The sequence below is a fragment of the Meles meles genome, chromosome 2 (genome assembly GCF_922984935.1).
Source record: "Meles meles chromosome 2, mMelMel3.1 paternal haplotype, whole genome shotgun sequence".
Classification (NCBI taxonomy): Eukaryota; Metazoa; Chordata; class Mammalia; order Carnivora; family Mustelidae; genus Meles; species Meles meles.
Genome location: NC_060067.1, coordinates 72,773,244 through 72,786,938, shown reverse-complemented (window position 1 = coordinate 72,786,938; position 13,695 = coordinate 72,773,244). Strand labels below are relative to the sequence as shown.

The window sequence follows — 13,695 nt, the reverse complement described above, 5'->3', positions numbered from 1 at the left end:
AGTTGAAACTGGATCCACTCCCAGTTAAGCCTTTTAGATGACTGCAGTCTCAGCAGACATCTTAACTGCAGCCTGTGAGAAACCCAGAGCCAGAAGACCCAGCTAAGCTCTTCTCAAATTCCCGAATCACAGAAACTGTGAGATAATGCCTTAAGCTGCTAGGTTTGGGGATAATTTGTTACAGAGCAAAATGTAACTAGTACAATACCTGTATCCAGAATATAAAGAACTTCCATAACGTGATATAAAAAATGACCCAATTAAGACAAAAAAATTGAAAAGATGCTGGATCAAAGAAATGATATGAATGGCAAGTGAGTGAAAAGTGGCTCGACATGATTAGTTATCAGGGAAATGCAAATTAAAACTACATTAGATATCACTACAACCCTTTTAGAAAAGCCAAAGAAAAACAATAATAAACAGATCAAAAGATCAAAATGTACAAACTTCTAGCTATAAAATGAGTAAGTCCTGGGGATGAAAGTACACCGTATGACTACAGTTAGTATCCTGTATTGTGTATTTCAAAGTTGCTAAGAGAGTAGACCTTAAAATTTCCCATCACACACACGCGCACAGACACACACACACACACACACACACACACAAATTTGTACCTGTGTGGTAATGGATGTTAATTATACTTACTGTGCTCATCATTTTGGAATTTACACATATATCAAGTCATTATGTTGTACTCCTAAACTGATACAATGTTTTATGTTAATTATCTCAAGAAAAAAACAGGTGATACCAAATACTGTACATGTATAAGATCTATAATTCTTACTTAATATTAGTGCAAATGCAAAATGGTATATCCTTTTGGAAAATTTTGACAGTTTCTTAGAAATTTAAACATATACTTACTATATAATCCAACAATCCCTCTCCTAGGTATTTACCCAGGAAAAAGGAAAAATTATGTCACACAAAGCCCTGTCCACAAGTGTTTATAATAGCTTTATTAAAAATTGCCCAAACCAGAGACAACCAAAATTTCGATCAATGTGTGACTGGATAAACAAATTATAATAAATCCCTACAAATCCCTAAAACAAAACTAACTACTGATATAAACACAAATATGGATGAATTTCAAAACATTTCTTAGTATGGTGTATTATATCAATTGATTTTCAATATTAGACTAACCTTGCAGTCCACCTGGTCAGCAAATACTGTCCTTTTTATATTTGCTGGATTCTAATTGCTTTCTGTCAGATTTATCAAAGTATAACTTTCATATAGACTAGTTCATTTATTTTAGACATATAGTTCTATGGGCACAGACACTGAACATATGGCTATTTTAAGCCCAGTAATCATTAACTGAAAAGACTAACTATATAAAATATACACAAACATATATGATAAAGATTAAACTAGAATTAAAATTAAAGTGTTGGTGCTTTAGAGTCATGGAATTCTACCCCCCCCCCACACACACATACACACAGCACTGGAAACAAACAAACAAAAATACTGAAAAAGGTAAGAAAATTAAAAATTAATTAAAATGAAAATTAAGATACTTAAGAGGCAAGGATATACAAAATCTATTTTGGTTTTCTTTGGAGGAGAAGGGCAAAGAGAGAGGGAGAGGTAGAATCTTATGCAAGACCCATGCCCAGGCAGAGCTGGACAGGGAGCTCAGTCTCACAACCCTGAGATCGTGACCTGAGCCAAAATCTAGATTCAGATGCTTAACTGACTGAGCTACCCAAGTGCCCCTACAAAATCTATTTTAGGAAAGTATTTCACCCAAAATAGTCAAAATAAGTAATTTTAATGTTTAAAAGAGAATGCTTTACTGGTTGTAAACTTTGCTTATATGGAATATCTCATTACTGAATTACACCAACTAATCTTTGCTACTGAATTCTTTACTTACCAGTCTTCTGGTTTGACAGCAGAAGGATCAGGGATTTTAGCTCTTTCATCCCATTCATCAGGCTTTTTATCACTGGGATCTTCAATTTCTTTGGGAGGATTGATAGGAGGAACCACATCTTCTAGTAGGCTTCCTTGGTTTACAACTATTTGATCAATTAATACTTCAAATGTGTCATCTGGATTCATCACTAAAGACCAATTTAATTATATTACACTTATCATAATGACTGACATTTTAAAGATAATCTTCTAAATAAGAAAACCACCCTACAATTCATGGGTAAATTTTTTTCTCAACCAGAAATCGAGAAATTACAATGCATTAAAAATCAAAATATGCTAAGATCATTAGGAAGAATGTTTTCTAAAACCAAAGATAAAATTTTGTCTTAAGCAATAATAACTTAATGAAATGCTCCATTACTTCTCAAATAAAGAATATCCAATAGCTCGTGCAGTTTGGGACCCTCACAACCAGTCAGCTTCACTGTTTTATAGTTACAGAATGCATTCCAAACTTCTTCAGTATTTCAAAATGACTTTTTTGAAACTATCTCAAACTTCAAAAGTTGTAAATGTACTACAAAGAACTTTTCACGTGAACCACTTGAGAGTAAGTTACTGACCTCACGCACATCATCCCTGTGTTTTAATGTCTGTTTCCTACAAACGAGGACATTCTCCTATATAACCCCAATGTAGTCACCAAAATCAGGAAATTCACACTGATACATGATTATCATTTCCTAGAAAATTTTAAAGTTCACTGCCACTTCAAATTCAATGATTCATACATTGTCGTGTAAATGATTCATACATCTTAAGGTTGATTGAAAATACACAAGCTTAAACCTATGTCTGTTTGGAGGTGAACCAGCTCTCTAAAAGTTCCCAAGCCAAAAGTTTCATAATGAACCCTCTTTTCCATTGTAATGACAAAATAAAACTTCTCGCCTCCTTCTGTAAACTTGGGGGGTCACCGGGTAAACTGTATGTCTTTGGAAAGAATGGTAGATGAAAATAGATGCCTAACATTTGCTTTCAGCAAGCTAGGAAAGTAGGAACTGTCAACGAACGTCGGGATCATCCCGACTTAGTAAGTGGGCTACCACTTTCTGAAGAAATGGTTCTGAAGAAAAAAAATCTCCAGAGGTTTCAGTCACAACAGTACGAAGTTACTTATAGCAAAAGCAAAAACTACAATCTATATGCAAACTCAAATAATGCAAACACTGTTTTCTCCCTTCTCTCTCTCTCTCTCTCTCTTTTTAATTTGACAGACACAGATCACAAGTAGGCAGAGAGGCAGACAGAGAGAGAGAGGGGGAAGCAGGCTCCCCACCAAGCAGAGAGCCCAATGTGGGGCTCGATCCCAGGACCCTGGAATCACGACCTGAGCTGAAGGCAGAGGCTTAAGCCACTGAGCCACCCAGGGCCCCATCCCTTCTCTTTTCTCCAATATTTCTTCTTCTATTACAGCTGAGATTATAAAACTATTACTATGCAAAGGAAAAAGTCAAGATTTAGGCAGAGCTAAGAGTAAGATCTTAAATGTAAAAAAGTACTAGATTCTTTCCGATTCAAAAAAGGTATTTCTCAAGAAAAATCTTGAAAACAATGTGCTGAATAAATTTTGCAACTGAAATTTTTAGAAATTACAGTTAAAACAAAAAAGCATGTGACAAATACTCATATGTGGAAAGACATCTTTGTCTAAAACTATACTAAATACTTAAAATGAATTTACAGTAACAGGCCTTGGATTATAAAGCCTTTTAAGGTACTCTATACCGTTCTTAGAACAACTACAAAATGATGTTGTAAAAATACAACAGTAGTGCAGAAAAGTTTTTAAAAAGTCACTCAATAAGGGGCGCCTGGGTGGCTCAGTGGGTTAAGGCCTCTGCCTTTGGCTCAGGTCATGATCCCAGGGTCCTGGGATCGAGCCCCGCATCGGGCTCTCTGCTCCGCAGGGAGCCTGCTTCCTCCTCTCTCTCTGCCTGCCTCTTTATCTACTTGTGATCTCTCTCTCTGTCAAATAAATAAAATATTAAAAGAAAAAAAAAAGTCACTCAATAATACTAGTACGACGAAGTTTTTGTGTGTAGAAGTAAGAACACAAACGTTTACGAGTCAGACTTGAAATTCAATTCTAGTTACTTTTATTTCCTAGAGCAAGTTGCTTAACCTAAGTTAAGGTAAAATAAAGAGAAACTGCTCACCTCACATGATGGTTCTAAACAAACTATCAAGCACAGAGTACAGAAGGTCCCTGGCGACTAATGAAAATTAGTTCTTTTTTTCTAGTCTTTCTATTTGCATAAATTGTCTGATGGCCCCCATGATGATGCATCTCCACTCTGAATCTCATTTTCTTTTGATATTTTTTTAAAGATTTTATTTATTTATTTGAGAGAGAGATAGTGAGAGAGAGCATGAGTGAGGAGAAGGTCAGAGGGAGAAGCTGACTCCCCGTGGAGCTGGGACTCCGATGTGGGACTCGATCCCGGTACTCTGGGATCATCACCTGAGTCGAAGGCAGTCGCTCAACCAACTGAGCCACCCAGGCGCCCTTCTTTTGACATTTTAATATTACAAACATTTTCCCCTATGGCTAAACACTTCCACAGTTACCATTTTTGTATTGTATACAACATTCCTACTGTAACATTCAGGTTGCTTTAAATTTACAGTGTATTTTTACACATAGCTCTTTTTCTTCTGGATTATTTTCTTTGGATAATTCTTGAAAATGGTGTTGTGGTTTCAAAACACATAAGCTTATGGTCTTTGGTAATATTACACCCAGTGGCTTTTCACCAAGTTTGTACAAAGTCTAATGAAATTCATTTGCCCTGTTCTAGTTGTAATTTCTCATTATCTCTACAGATTATGTTCCCCAAAACATCCAGATCTATTTTCCAATTTCAAAAAAAAACTCTTTACTATCATCGATGCTGACATTAAAAATAAAACTGGTCGCTGCCCTGGCAGACAACATGAATATTCCTGCAGCCACAGTGTTTGGAAAGGAAACTAAAATACCTTAGTCTTCGAGAGAATTGTCCTGTCGGGTTCTGACACACTGTGATTTTAAATAATCATGGACACATCAAAGCTCCATAACCGTACACACTTGGGAAGGGGAGAAACAATCCCTTGTAATGTTCCTCCCACTCAATGTCTACAGAAACGCCTATGTTCTAAAGTAAAGCTAAATACGTTAATAAGATGGTTGCTCAAGACCTCGTCTTTCAAAACGTAAGTATGTGGCACAAATACGATGAGGTCGGGTCTGACAATAATCACAACTGCCTGTAAAGTCCAAGCTTCTGAGCTTGCCATCAAGGTCTTCCCCATCATCTTCGTCTTTCATCTTATTTCCCAGTCTCCTGTTCTTACAGCACCACTAATGTCAGAGCACCTAAAATATCCACCTCTTCTCCTATTTCCCATGTTCTATCTACACTTCCAGACTAGTTAATATACAATCTCCTTTACTGAGTTTTCTCTGCGTCTCCAAACTGGAGGGAATGTTGCCTTTGAACTCTTACCTGATCTGCACCTCGCATATGGCACTTTACTTTCTACCTGCACTACATGCATGAAAATTAGCCTGAAACGATAAGCTCCTTATGGGGAGGAGGATCCATGTTTGTTTCTCCCAAAGCACCTGCCATGAAAATACCAGTAGTCAGTAAATATTTCTGAATTAATGAATCAATTAAAAGGATATACCAAGGGTATAAAGATGAGTCTTCCTGTCTGTAAAGAACTTTTTAAGGTCTACATCTGGAGGTTTGGCATGTTTCTCTTCAAAAACTCCAGTTTTAGGATGTTTATGTCTGAAGATAAAATGAAGTTTATACTCTTCTCCACATTTATCTGGTCCAAACATAATGGTATAGGATGTTTTATCATAAAAGTTTTCCTTCAAAGAGAGATGTGTTGGGATTAGTCCAGAATCAGAGTATTTAATGAATTTTTCTATTCTATCCCGTTGGGTAGAAGCTATAAAAATGTATTAAATGCTAAATCACCAAAGAATTATTTGACACACTTGACAATAAAGGATGCAGAAAAAGACAATTTTTCTCTCAAAAAGATTTTTTTAAAATGCATATGCTACTTCCCTCCTGAGGATGTAGGAGAGAAGCTGAAACCACCTTACCAACATCATAATAAACTTTGATTACTTTATATAAATCTGTACTATTAACATTTTGTTAAGAAACTTAAGCAAAGAGAAAAGCACACTCATGACTTTAAGACTACAATGATTACTCATTACTGTTATTCAAGAGGACACCAGAAAATGACCTTCCTGAGCACAGAGTGAAGAGAGATTCAGACACAAACACAGACATAGAGACATGCTCCCTGTTTTACTACTAGTAATTTGTCTTTACTTGGCATGGCCTATTAGCTACAAGCATGGGATCTGTTGTCAGATCCCGGGGTTCAAATCCTACCACTGCCCTTAAACAGCTGTATGTGGCCCTGAATAAATTTCTTAGCCTTGGTGTAGTCCTGTTTCGCTACCTTTAAAATATGGAAATAATAATAGTACCTACTTTACAAGGTTTCTCTGAGGATTAGCTAAATTAATCAGATTACATGCTTAGCAAAATACCTAGCATTTGTTTATTATGTCATTATACCTTTGAGTGATGGTCACCTTACAATACCTAAAACAAGAGCTCTAACATACACTACCAATGGGCTCCCCTTTAACTAATTCTAAGAATAACAACACGAGTCCTTTAATCCATGTCTCACAGCCTATGCACAGCCATGCACTCTGACAAATATGTCACTGAGGTCTCATTTATCTTCTGTTATATGCAGAAGCCCTGACACAGCCCAGGCAGGAGAATGCTACAAGTGTTTCCAACCTGATACACTTACTTCTTTCTCAAAACATTTTTAACCACGTTATTTCTGGCAGACTCCCAATTTCTGAACTGGCCCACATTTTTTATTTGGTTCTTTGGCGATTTTGTTTTACTGCTTTGCTCTGTTATTTTACTTCTCCGAACACTTATGATTATTAATTTGTAAAGAAAATAACTCTAAGCTGATCTTTCAATGACATGTATAAGCACCATGTTATTTTTTACATATAGACATGGCAAACTTTATTGTGTTGCTAAAGATTATAAAACTGATGCCATCAAGTAACACAGCTGTGTATGAAATTTGAAGGCACACTCTGAAAGCTATACACACTCAGGCTGGTTAAAGATTGTTAAGGTTCTTTTTGATTTCAGTTGAAAATAAAAATTTCAGTTTTCTCATTTACTCCTTTAAAATATTAACTTTAAAAAGGTTTTCTTAAACATTAAAATATCATACCAGATTCAAACCATCAGTGTCTGCTAGGAGTTTAATGTATGCACCTCCACAATCAATACCATCTTGAAAATTTACTTCATATCTAAATGAAGGGAAAAAGAATCATACTGCTGATAAATAAAAAAAATTACTAATTGCTCTTTAAAATTGAATGTATTACTCTCAATTCATTTAAACACAAATGTTTTACATCACCAAAAGCTCTTATAAGGCATATCCACAACATACAGGGAATAAGCAGAAATGCTTTGTTTAGGTACATCCTTAAAATGTGCAAAGTCGAATGATTACAATCAACTATAGAAAAGCCAACCAACTTGTTGAAATAAGTTTTCCCATCAAAACTTGCTGAATTAAGGATAAGATACTTTAAAACTATAATAGGAAACTTCAAATTCAGATAAAGCATACACTATACATATTTCTTTATAAACTAAAAAATGAAGATTATGAGGACCATAGCTACAGCAACAGATTTCTAAGAAATTGCTGATAGATCTTAGATATATCAAGTTCATTAATTTGTACTTAATTCAACTATAACTAAACCATATTAAATAACTGTGTACATTTAATTAAATACCTCCAGCAAAGAGATTTTATAACCTCAGTCAATAACCTGGAGTATCTAAGACCTTAACAGTCAGGAAATACAGAAAAACAACTGAAGGTGTGAACTGAAATGAGAGCTTTTTCATGAATTTGCAACACTGTAATTTTCAGCAGAAGATTTTCTTGTTGTTTTGTTTTTATAAAGGAAATTGTCTTGTTTAGGCAATAGATACAGACATATCGAGCAGTATTTAGTCTCCTAAATTCTTGGTAAATTATTGATTACATATGTAATAATCAATGAAATAGCCCTTAGAGTGAAAAACAGTAAAAATCAAAATGGTTGTGTTTCAGTTTCAGGAATTAAAAGAAATGAAAACTAGAGAAGTAACAGGAACCAGTAATCATTTTAAGAAAGGACTGCAGTTTAAAATTTTTCTAAAAAAACAAAAACAAAAAAAACCCTTCGGTGATAACAAAGGTAAAAACAACAAAAAAATAGCGTACAAAATTCTGACAGTTTGAAACCAATTAGTGTATATATTTTACACTGAAGAGAACAAAGGAAATACAGTAAAATTTTAAGTGATTGTCTGAGTTGCCAGATTATGATGATCTTTCCTCCTACTTTCTACTCTGCTTGGTTTCTCAAGAAGCGTACAATGGGGTTTACCAGCATGTGCTTTGGAGCCAGAAGGACCTGAGATTTATTCTTTCTGCCACTTATTCTAGTGACACCGAGGGTAAAGTCAAATTATTCAAGCTCCAGGACCTCAAAGGATCGTGATGCTTAAATAATACCATGCACAGCAATGGACAGATGTCCAAAATGTTAGCTTCTGTTATGATCAAAAGAAAGGGTTTTTTTTTTTTCATTTTTTAAATAAAGGACAGTTTGTATTCCTCAAAGCCTTGTCACTATTTTTATTTTAAGCACTAGCCAACAAAGAAATGTTTTCTCATGGAAAAAGTTTTTATAGACTATAATGTAAAAGAAATGGTGCACAGTGTGAATTAAAGGTAAATATTAATTATTTTAGGTAAAATAAAATAAAAAGATAGTTTTATTTTAGGTGATCAAATACACATCAAATTTTTTTAGGACGAAAAGTAAGAACTGAAAAAAAATGATGTAAATTGTCCCTATAAATATGAACATAGCTTTGTGGTTATAACATGCCTAGACCTAGTCATTATGTCCATTTCTCCCATTGCAAACCTGCAGAGTTTTCAAATCATTAACTTGTGCCTAACATAAACAACTCATAGTAGATTAGAGATCACCGAATGTGTGTCTCATAACTCAACTGCTGCTATTCCTTGGTCACAGGTAAGAGGAGGACATGGAAGATACTTGGCAACCCTATTTCCTGAGAGTGTCATTTCCCACACTCTCCTATGAAGAGGTAATTATTGTTGGGTGGGGGGAAGTTCTGTGGTGAAATATGTCTGGAAGACACAGTACTGAAGTCAGAAATGGGTTTTTGCATGTAGAACTTCTCTCTCCAAGTCTAAATGGGCAAGCAAATGTGCTTCCTTATGTAAGGACATGCTTTGTTTCTACAACTTGTATGACCACATAATGCACATTAACACATACACTTTTTTGGGAAAAGCAACTTGAGAGTAAAGTTATATTGTGAATCCATTGTATTTATAGTACTTAATATAAAATTTATTTTTCCCATTTCATTGTTTCAATATTAAGAGAAGACATTTACTCTCCTTGAGTTGTTTTAAGTATATCAAAGCATATCAAAGACCGCTATTCAATTCTTCTTGGCTTTCCTTTTCTTTTTTTCAGGACGTAATTTCCAATTACTTAATAATTCTTTAAGACTTATTATAAAATCTTTGCTTCTATCTTTTGCTTACTTGCCTAGTAGTGATTTATATCTTCTAAACCACTAAATTTTATTCATTTTACTCTGAAAATACACTTTCTATTATTTTTCTTTACCCTATCATTTAAGCCACAAAGGGTCAAAATAGAAAGTGATATTATATTCAACTAAGTTTCAACAGAAAAATAGGATTACTTTCAAACTTTCAAGAAAAAAAGAAAAGCCAAATCCTGAATAACAACAAATACTATCAAGATCAAATATTAGTGCCAATAAGTACTTCTAAAAATATTTTTAATTTGTTAATAGTCATATATTCCTTGACATTATTTAAAATTTTAAATTTATTGACATGACAGTGAAACTAAGCCAAAGCAACACAGGTGAAAAATGAAGATAAATACACCAAATGCCATATTTTTTAAAATTTCTAAAACACAAAATGACATTGTAGTTATCCTATGTAGGAACATGTTTAACATGGTAACAAAAAAAACTGAAGTGGTTCTAGAGTGATATACTTTACAGTTAATATTTCTTTATGTTGTCATTAACTTTGGACAGCCAAATCTTCTAACAGAAGGGAGAAAATGACATTTATGCATTTCCTTTCCTTTGTTTTTAATTTGAATTTTATCAGGCTTTTAATTGTACTTGTATACATCTATTTTGCCTTATATCTATTTTATGTAGGTGAATCTTGAAAAATTTCTACCTGATTTTATGACGGTATACATGTAAGCAATATCACACCAAAACTAGTTTATGGCACGTTGTGTGGGAGGGGAGGGGAGGACTGTCTGTGTAAACATGTGCCTCTGAAACTAATAATACAATAATAATGTATTTTTATTTTTATTTATTATTTATTATTTATTTATTATTTATTTATATTTATTTTAAATTTAAATATTTAAATAATAATGTATTTTTATTTTTATTTATTATTTATTTATATTTATTTTAAATTTATAAAATTTAAATTTTAAGAAATTAAAAAATAAGCGGAAAGACACTGATCTATATATGCATACCCTTTTTAAAATGTGTTTGTTTCCTTTAAATCTTATAACTGGTTTAACAGCGACATTTATGGTTCCATTCTGAATACACTGATGTTAATATCCTCAGAGCAAGGAATTTTAAGAAAAGAGTTAAAATAAAAATGGTGATTTCAGTATGTATTCTACAGTTTATGGTGGCAGAATTTTTTATATTACTAGATTTTATATATATATATATATTTTTTTTTAAATCAACCTGGCTTTCCCTCAAAACCTCAGAGTATCTGTGTGTATAGATGCATTATGTATTTAAGTAAGTGAAACTAAAAAGGAAATCTGGATTTTTATGCCCATTTTATACCCATTATAGCTATATTCAGAAGCCAAATCATACAAAACTAATACAAATTTCAGAAAAAGTACTGAAAAACATAGTAAAACTTACTGAACGATCAAAGGTTTATCAGCAAAAATGAAGGGTTTTGCTAATACAGCAGCTATTGCATGATGCTTTGCTCTAGATTTCAGTACCAGACCTCTGTCACCGGGCACTCGGTTCTCTTTCAATTCTTCTATTTCCCATCTTCCTAAAATATAAAGCAAAGCAATTAAACTAAAACCCAAAACACTGACTTACAGATTATTTACCAGCAGTGACCCATAAGATTTTTTCAAAAAGGCTGATTTGGGAAAAATAAAACAAAATTTTAAATCAATGCACAGAAATCAGTTACATTTCTATACACCAAAAATGAGACAGAAGAGAGAGAAATTAAAGAGTCAATCCCATTTACAACTCCACTCAAAACCGTAAGATACCAAGGAATAAACCTAACCAAAGATACAACAGATCTGTACTCGGAAAACTATAGAACACCCATGAAAGAAACTGTTGAAGACACAAAGAAATGGAAAAACATTCCATGCTCATGGGCTGGAAGAACAAATACTGTGAAAATGTCTATGCTACCTAGAGCAATCTATACATTCAATGCAATTCCTGTCAAAATACCATCAACTTTTTCACAGAGCTGGGACAAAGAATCCTAAAATTTGTATGGAACCACATAAGACCCAGAATAGCCAAAGGAATGTTAAAAAAGAAAACCAGAGTTGGTGGCATCACAATTCTGGACTTCAAGCTCTATTACAAAGCTGTAATCAAGATAGTATGGTACTGCCATAAACACAGACACATAGATCAATAGAACGAATAGAGAACCCAGAAATGGACCCTCAACTCCATGGTCAATGAATATTGGACAAAACAAGAAAGAATATCCAATGGAATACAAGACAGTCTCTTCAACAAATGGTGTTGGGAAACTTGGACAGCCACATGCAGAAGAATGAAATTGGGCCATTTCCTTACACCACACATAAAAATAGACTCAAAATGGATGAGACCTAAATGTGAGACAGGAATCCATTAAAATCCTAGAGGAGAACACAAGTTCTGTGACCTCAACCACAGCAACTTCTTGCTAGACACGTCTCCAAAGACAAGGGAAACAAAGGCAAAAATAAACTATTGGGGGACTTCATCAAGATAAAAGCTTTTGCAAAGCAAAGCAAACAAGTCAACAAACCAAAAGACAACTGACAGAATGGGAGGAGATATTTGCAAATGACATATCACATGAAGGGCTAGTATCCAAAATCTATAAAGAATTTGTCAAATTCAACACCCAAAGAACAAATAATCTAATCAAGAAATAGGCAGAAGACATGAACAGACATTTCACCAAAGAAGACATCCAAATGGCCAATAGACAAGAAAAAATGCCCCACATCATTCGGCATTCAGGAAATACAAAACCAAATCACAATGAGATACCACCTCACACCAGTCAGGATAGCTAAAATTAACAAGTCAGGAAGTGACAGATGTTGGTGAGAATGGGGAGAAAGGGGAAACTTTTACACTGTTGGTGGGAATGCAAGCTGGTGCAACCACTGTGGAAAACAGTATGGAGGTTCCTTAAAAAGTTGAAAATAGAGCTACCCTGTGAGCCAGCAATTGCACTACTGGGTATTTACCCTAAAGATACAAACGTAGTGATCTGAAGTGGCACGTGCACTCCAATGTTTACAGCAGCAATGTCCACAATGGCCAAACTATGGAAAGAACCTAGATGTCCATCAACAGGTGAATGGATAAAGAAGATGTGTATACACACACACAATGAACTTCTACTCAGCCACCAAAAAAAAAAAAAAAAAAAAAAAAATCTTGTCATTTGCAATGACATGGATGGAACTAGAGGGTATTATGCTAAGCAAAAGAAGTCAATCAGAGAAAGACAACTATATGATCTCACTCATATGTAGAATTGAAGAAACAAGGCAGAGGATCATAGGGGAAAAGAGGAAAAAATGAAACAAGACAAAACTGGAGAGGGAGACAAACTGTAAGAGACTCCTAATCATTGGAAACAAACTGAGGGTTGCTGGAGGGGTTGGGGGTAGAGGGATAGGCTGAAGGACGTTGGGGAAGGTATGTGTTGTAATAAGTACTGGGTATTATATAAGACTGATGAATCATAGACCCGTACTCCTGAAACAAATAATACTATACATTAATTAAATGAATTTAAATTTAAAAAACATTGATTTGGGAAAATAAAACAAAATTTTAAAATAAGAAATAATATCTGCAACTGTATGCATGCCTGCTCTTTTTTCCTCCTATCCGAGAATGGTTTCATTTTCTTAGCTAAAATTATACTTCTCTGACTTTTTAATCAATGAGATTCAAAATGTGGTTTGTTGCACAGATGTATCAACACTGTATTTTTAAAATGAGATATTTTAAAATTACATGAGATAAAGAGCATCCTTAACACAAAATAAAGTTTGCATCAGTCAAGTTACTTTTATTTTTTATTTTTTTTAAAGATTTTATTTATTTATTTGACAGACAGAGATCACAGGTAGGCAGAGAGGCAGGCAGAGAGGAGGAAGGGAAGCAGGCTCCCCGCTGAGGAGGGAGCCCAATGTGGGGCTCGATCCCAGGACTCTGGGATCACGACCCGAGTCAA

The 13,695-nt window shown here is 34.3% G+C and overlaps 1 protein-coding gene across 1 annotated transcript in view; it reads right to left on the bottom strand.

Annotated features, from left to right (window-relative positions):
- The window catches only part of CLGN (calmegin), a 56,783-nt gene that overhangs the window by 18,482 nt on the left and 24,606 nt on the right, over window positions 1-13,695 (bottom strand). The window contains exons 5-8 of the mRNA XM_045985471.1: window positions 11,100-11,241; window positions 7,255-7,336; window positions 5,638-5,830; window positions 1,898-2,087 (exon numbers count right to left, since the gene is read on the bottom strand). Of these exons, the coding sequence (XP_045841427.1) occupies window positions 1,898-2,087; window positions 5,638-5,830; window positions 7,255-7,336; window positions 11,100-11,241 (607 nt within the window). The remainder of the gene's footprint in view (window positions 1-1,897; window positions 2,088-5,637; window positions 5,831-7,254; window positions 7,337-11,099; window positions 11,242-13,695) is intronic.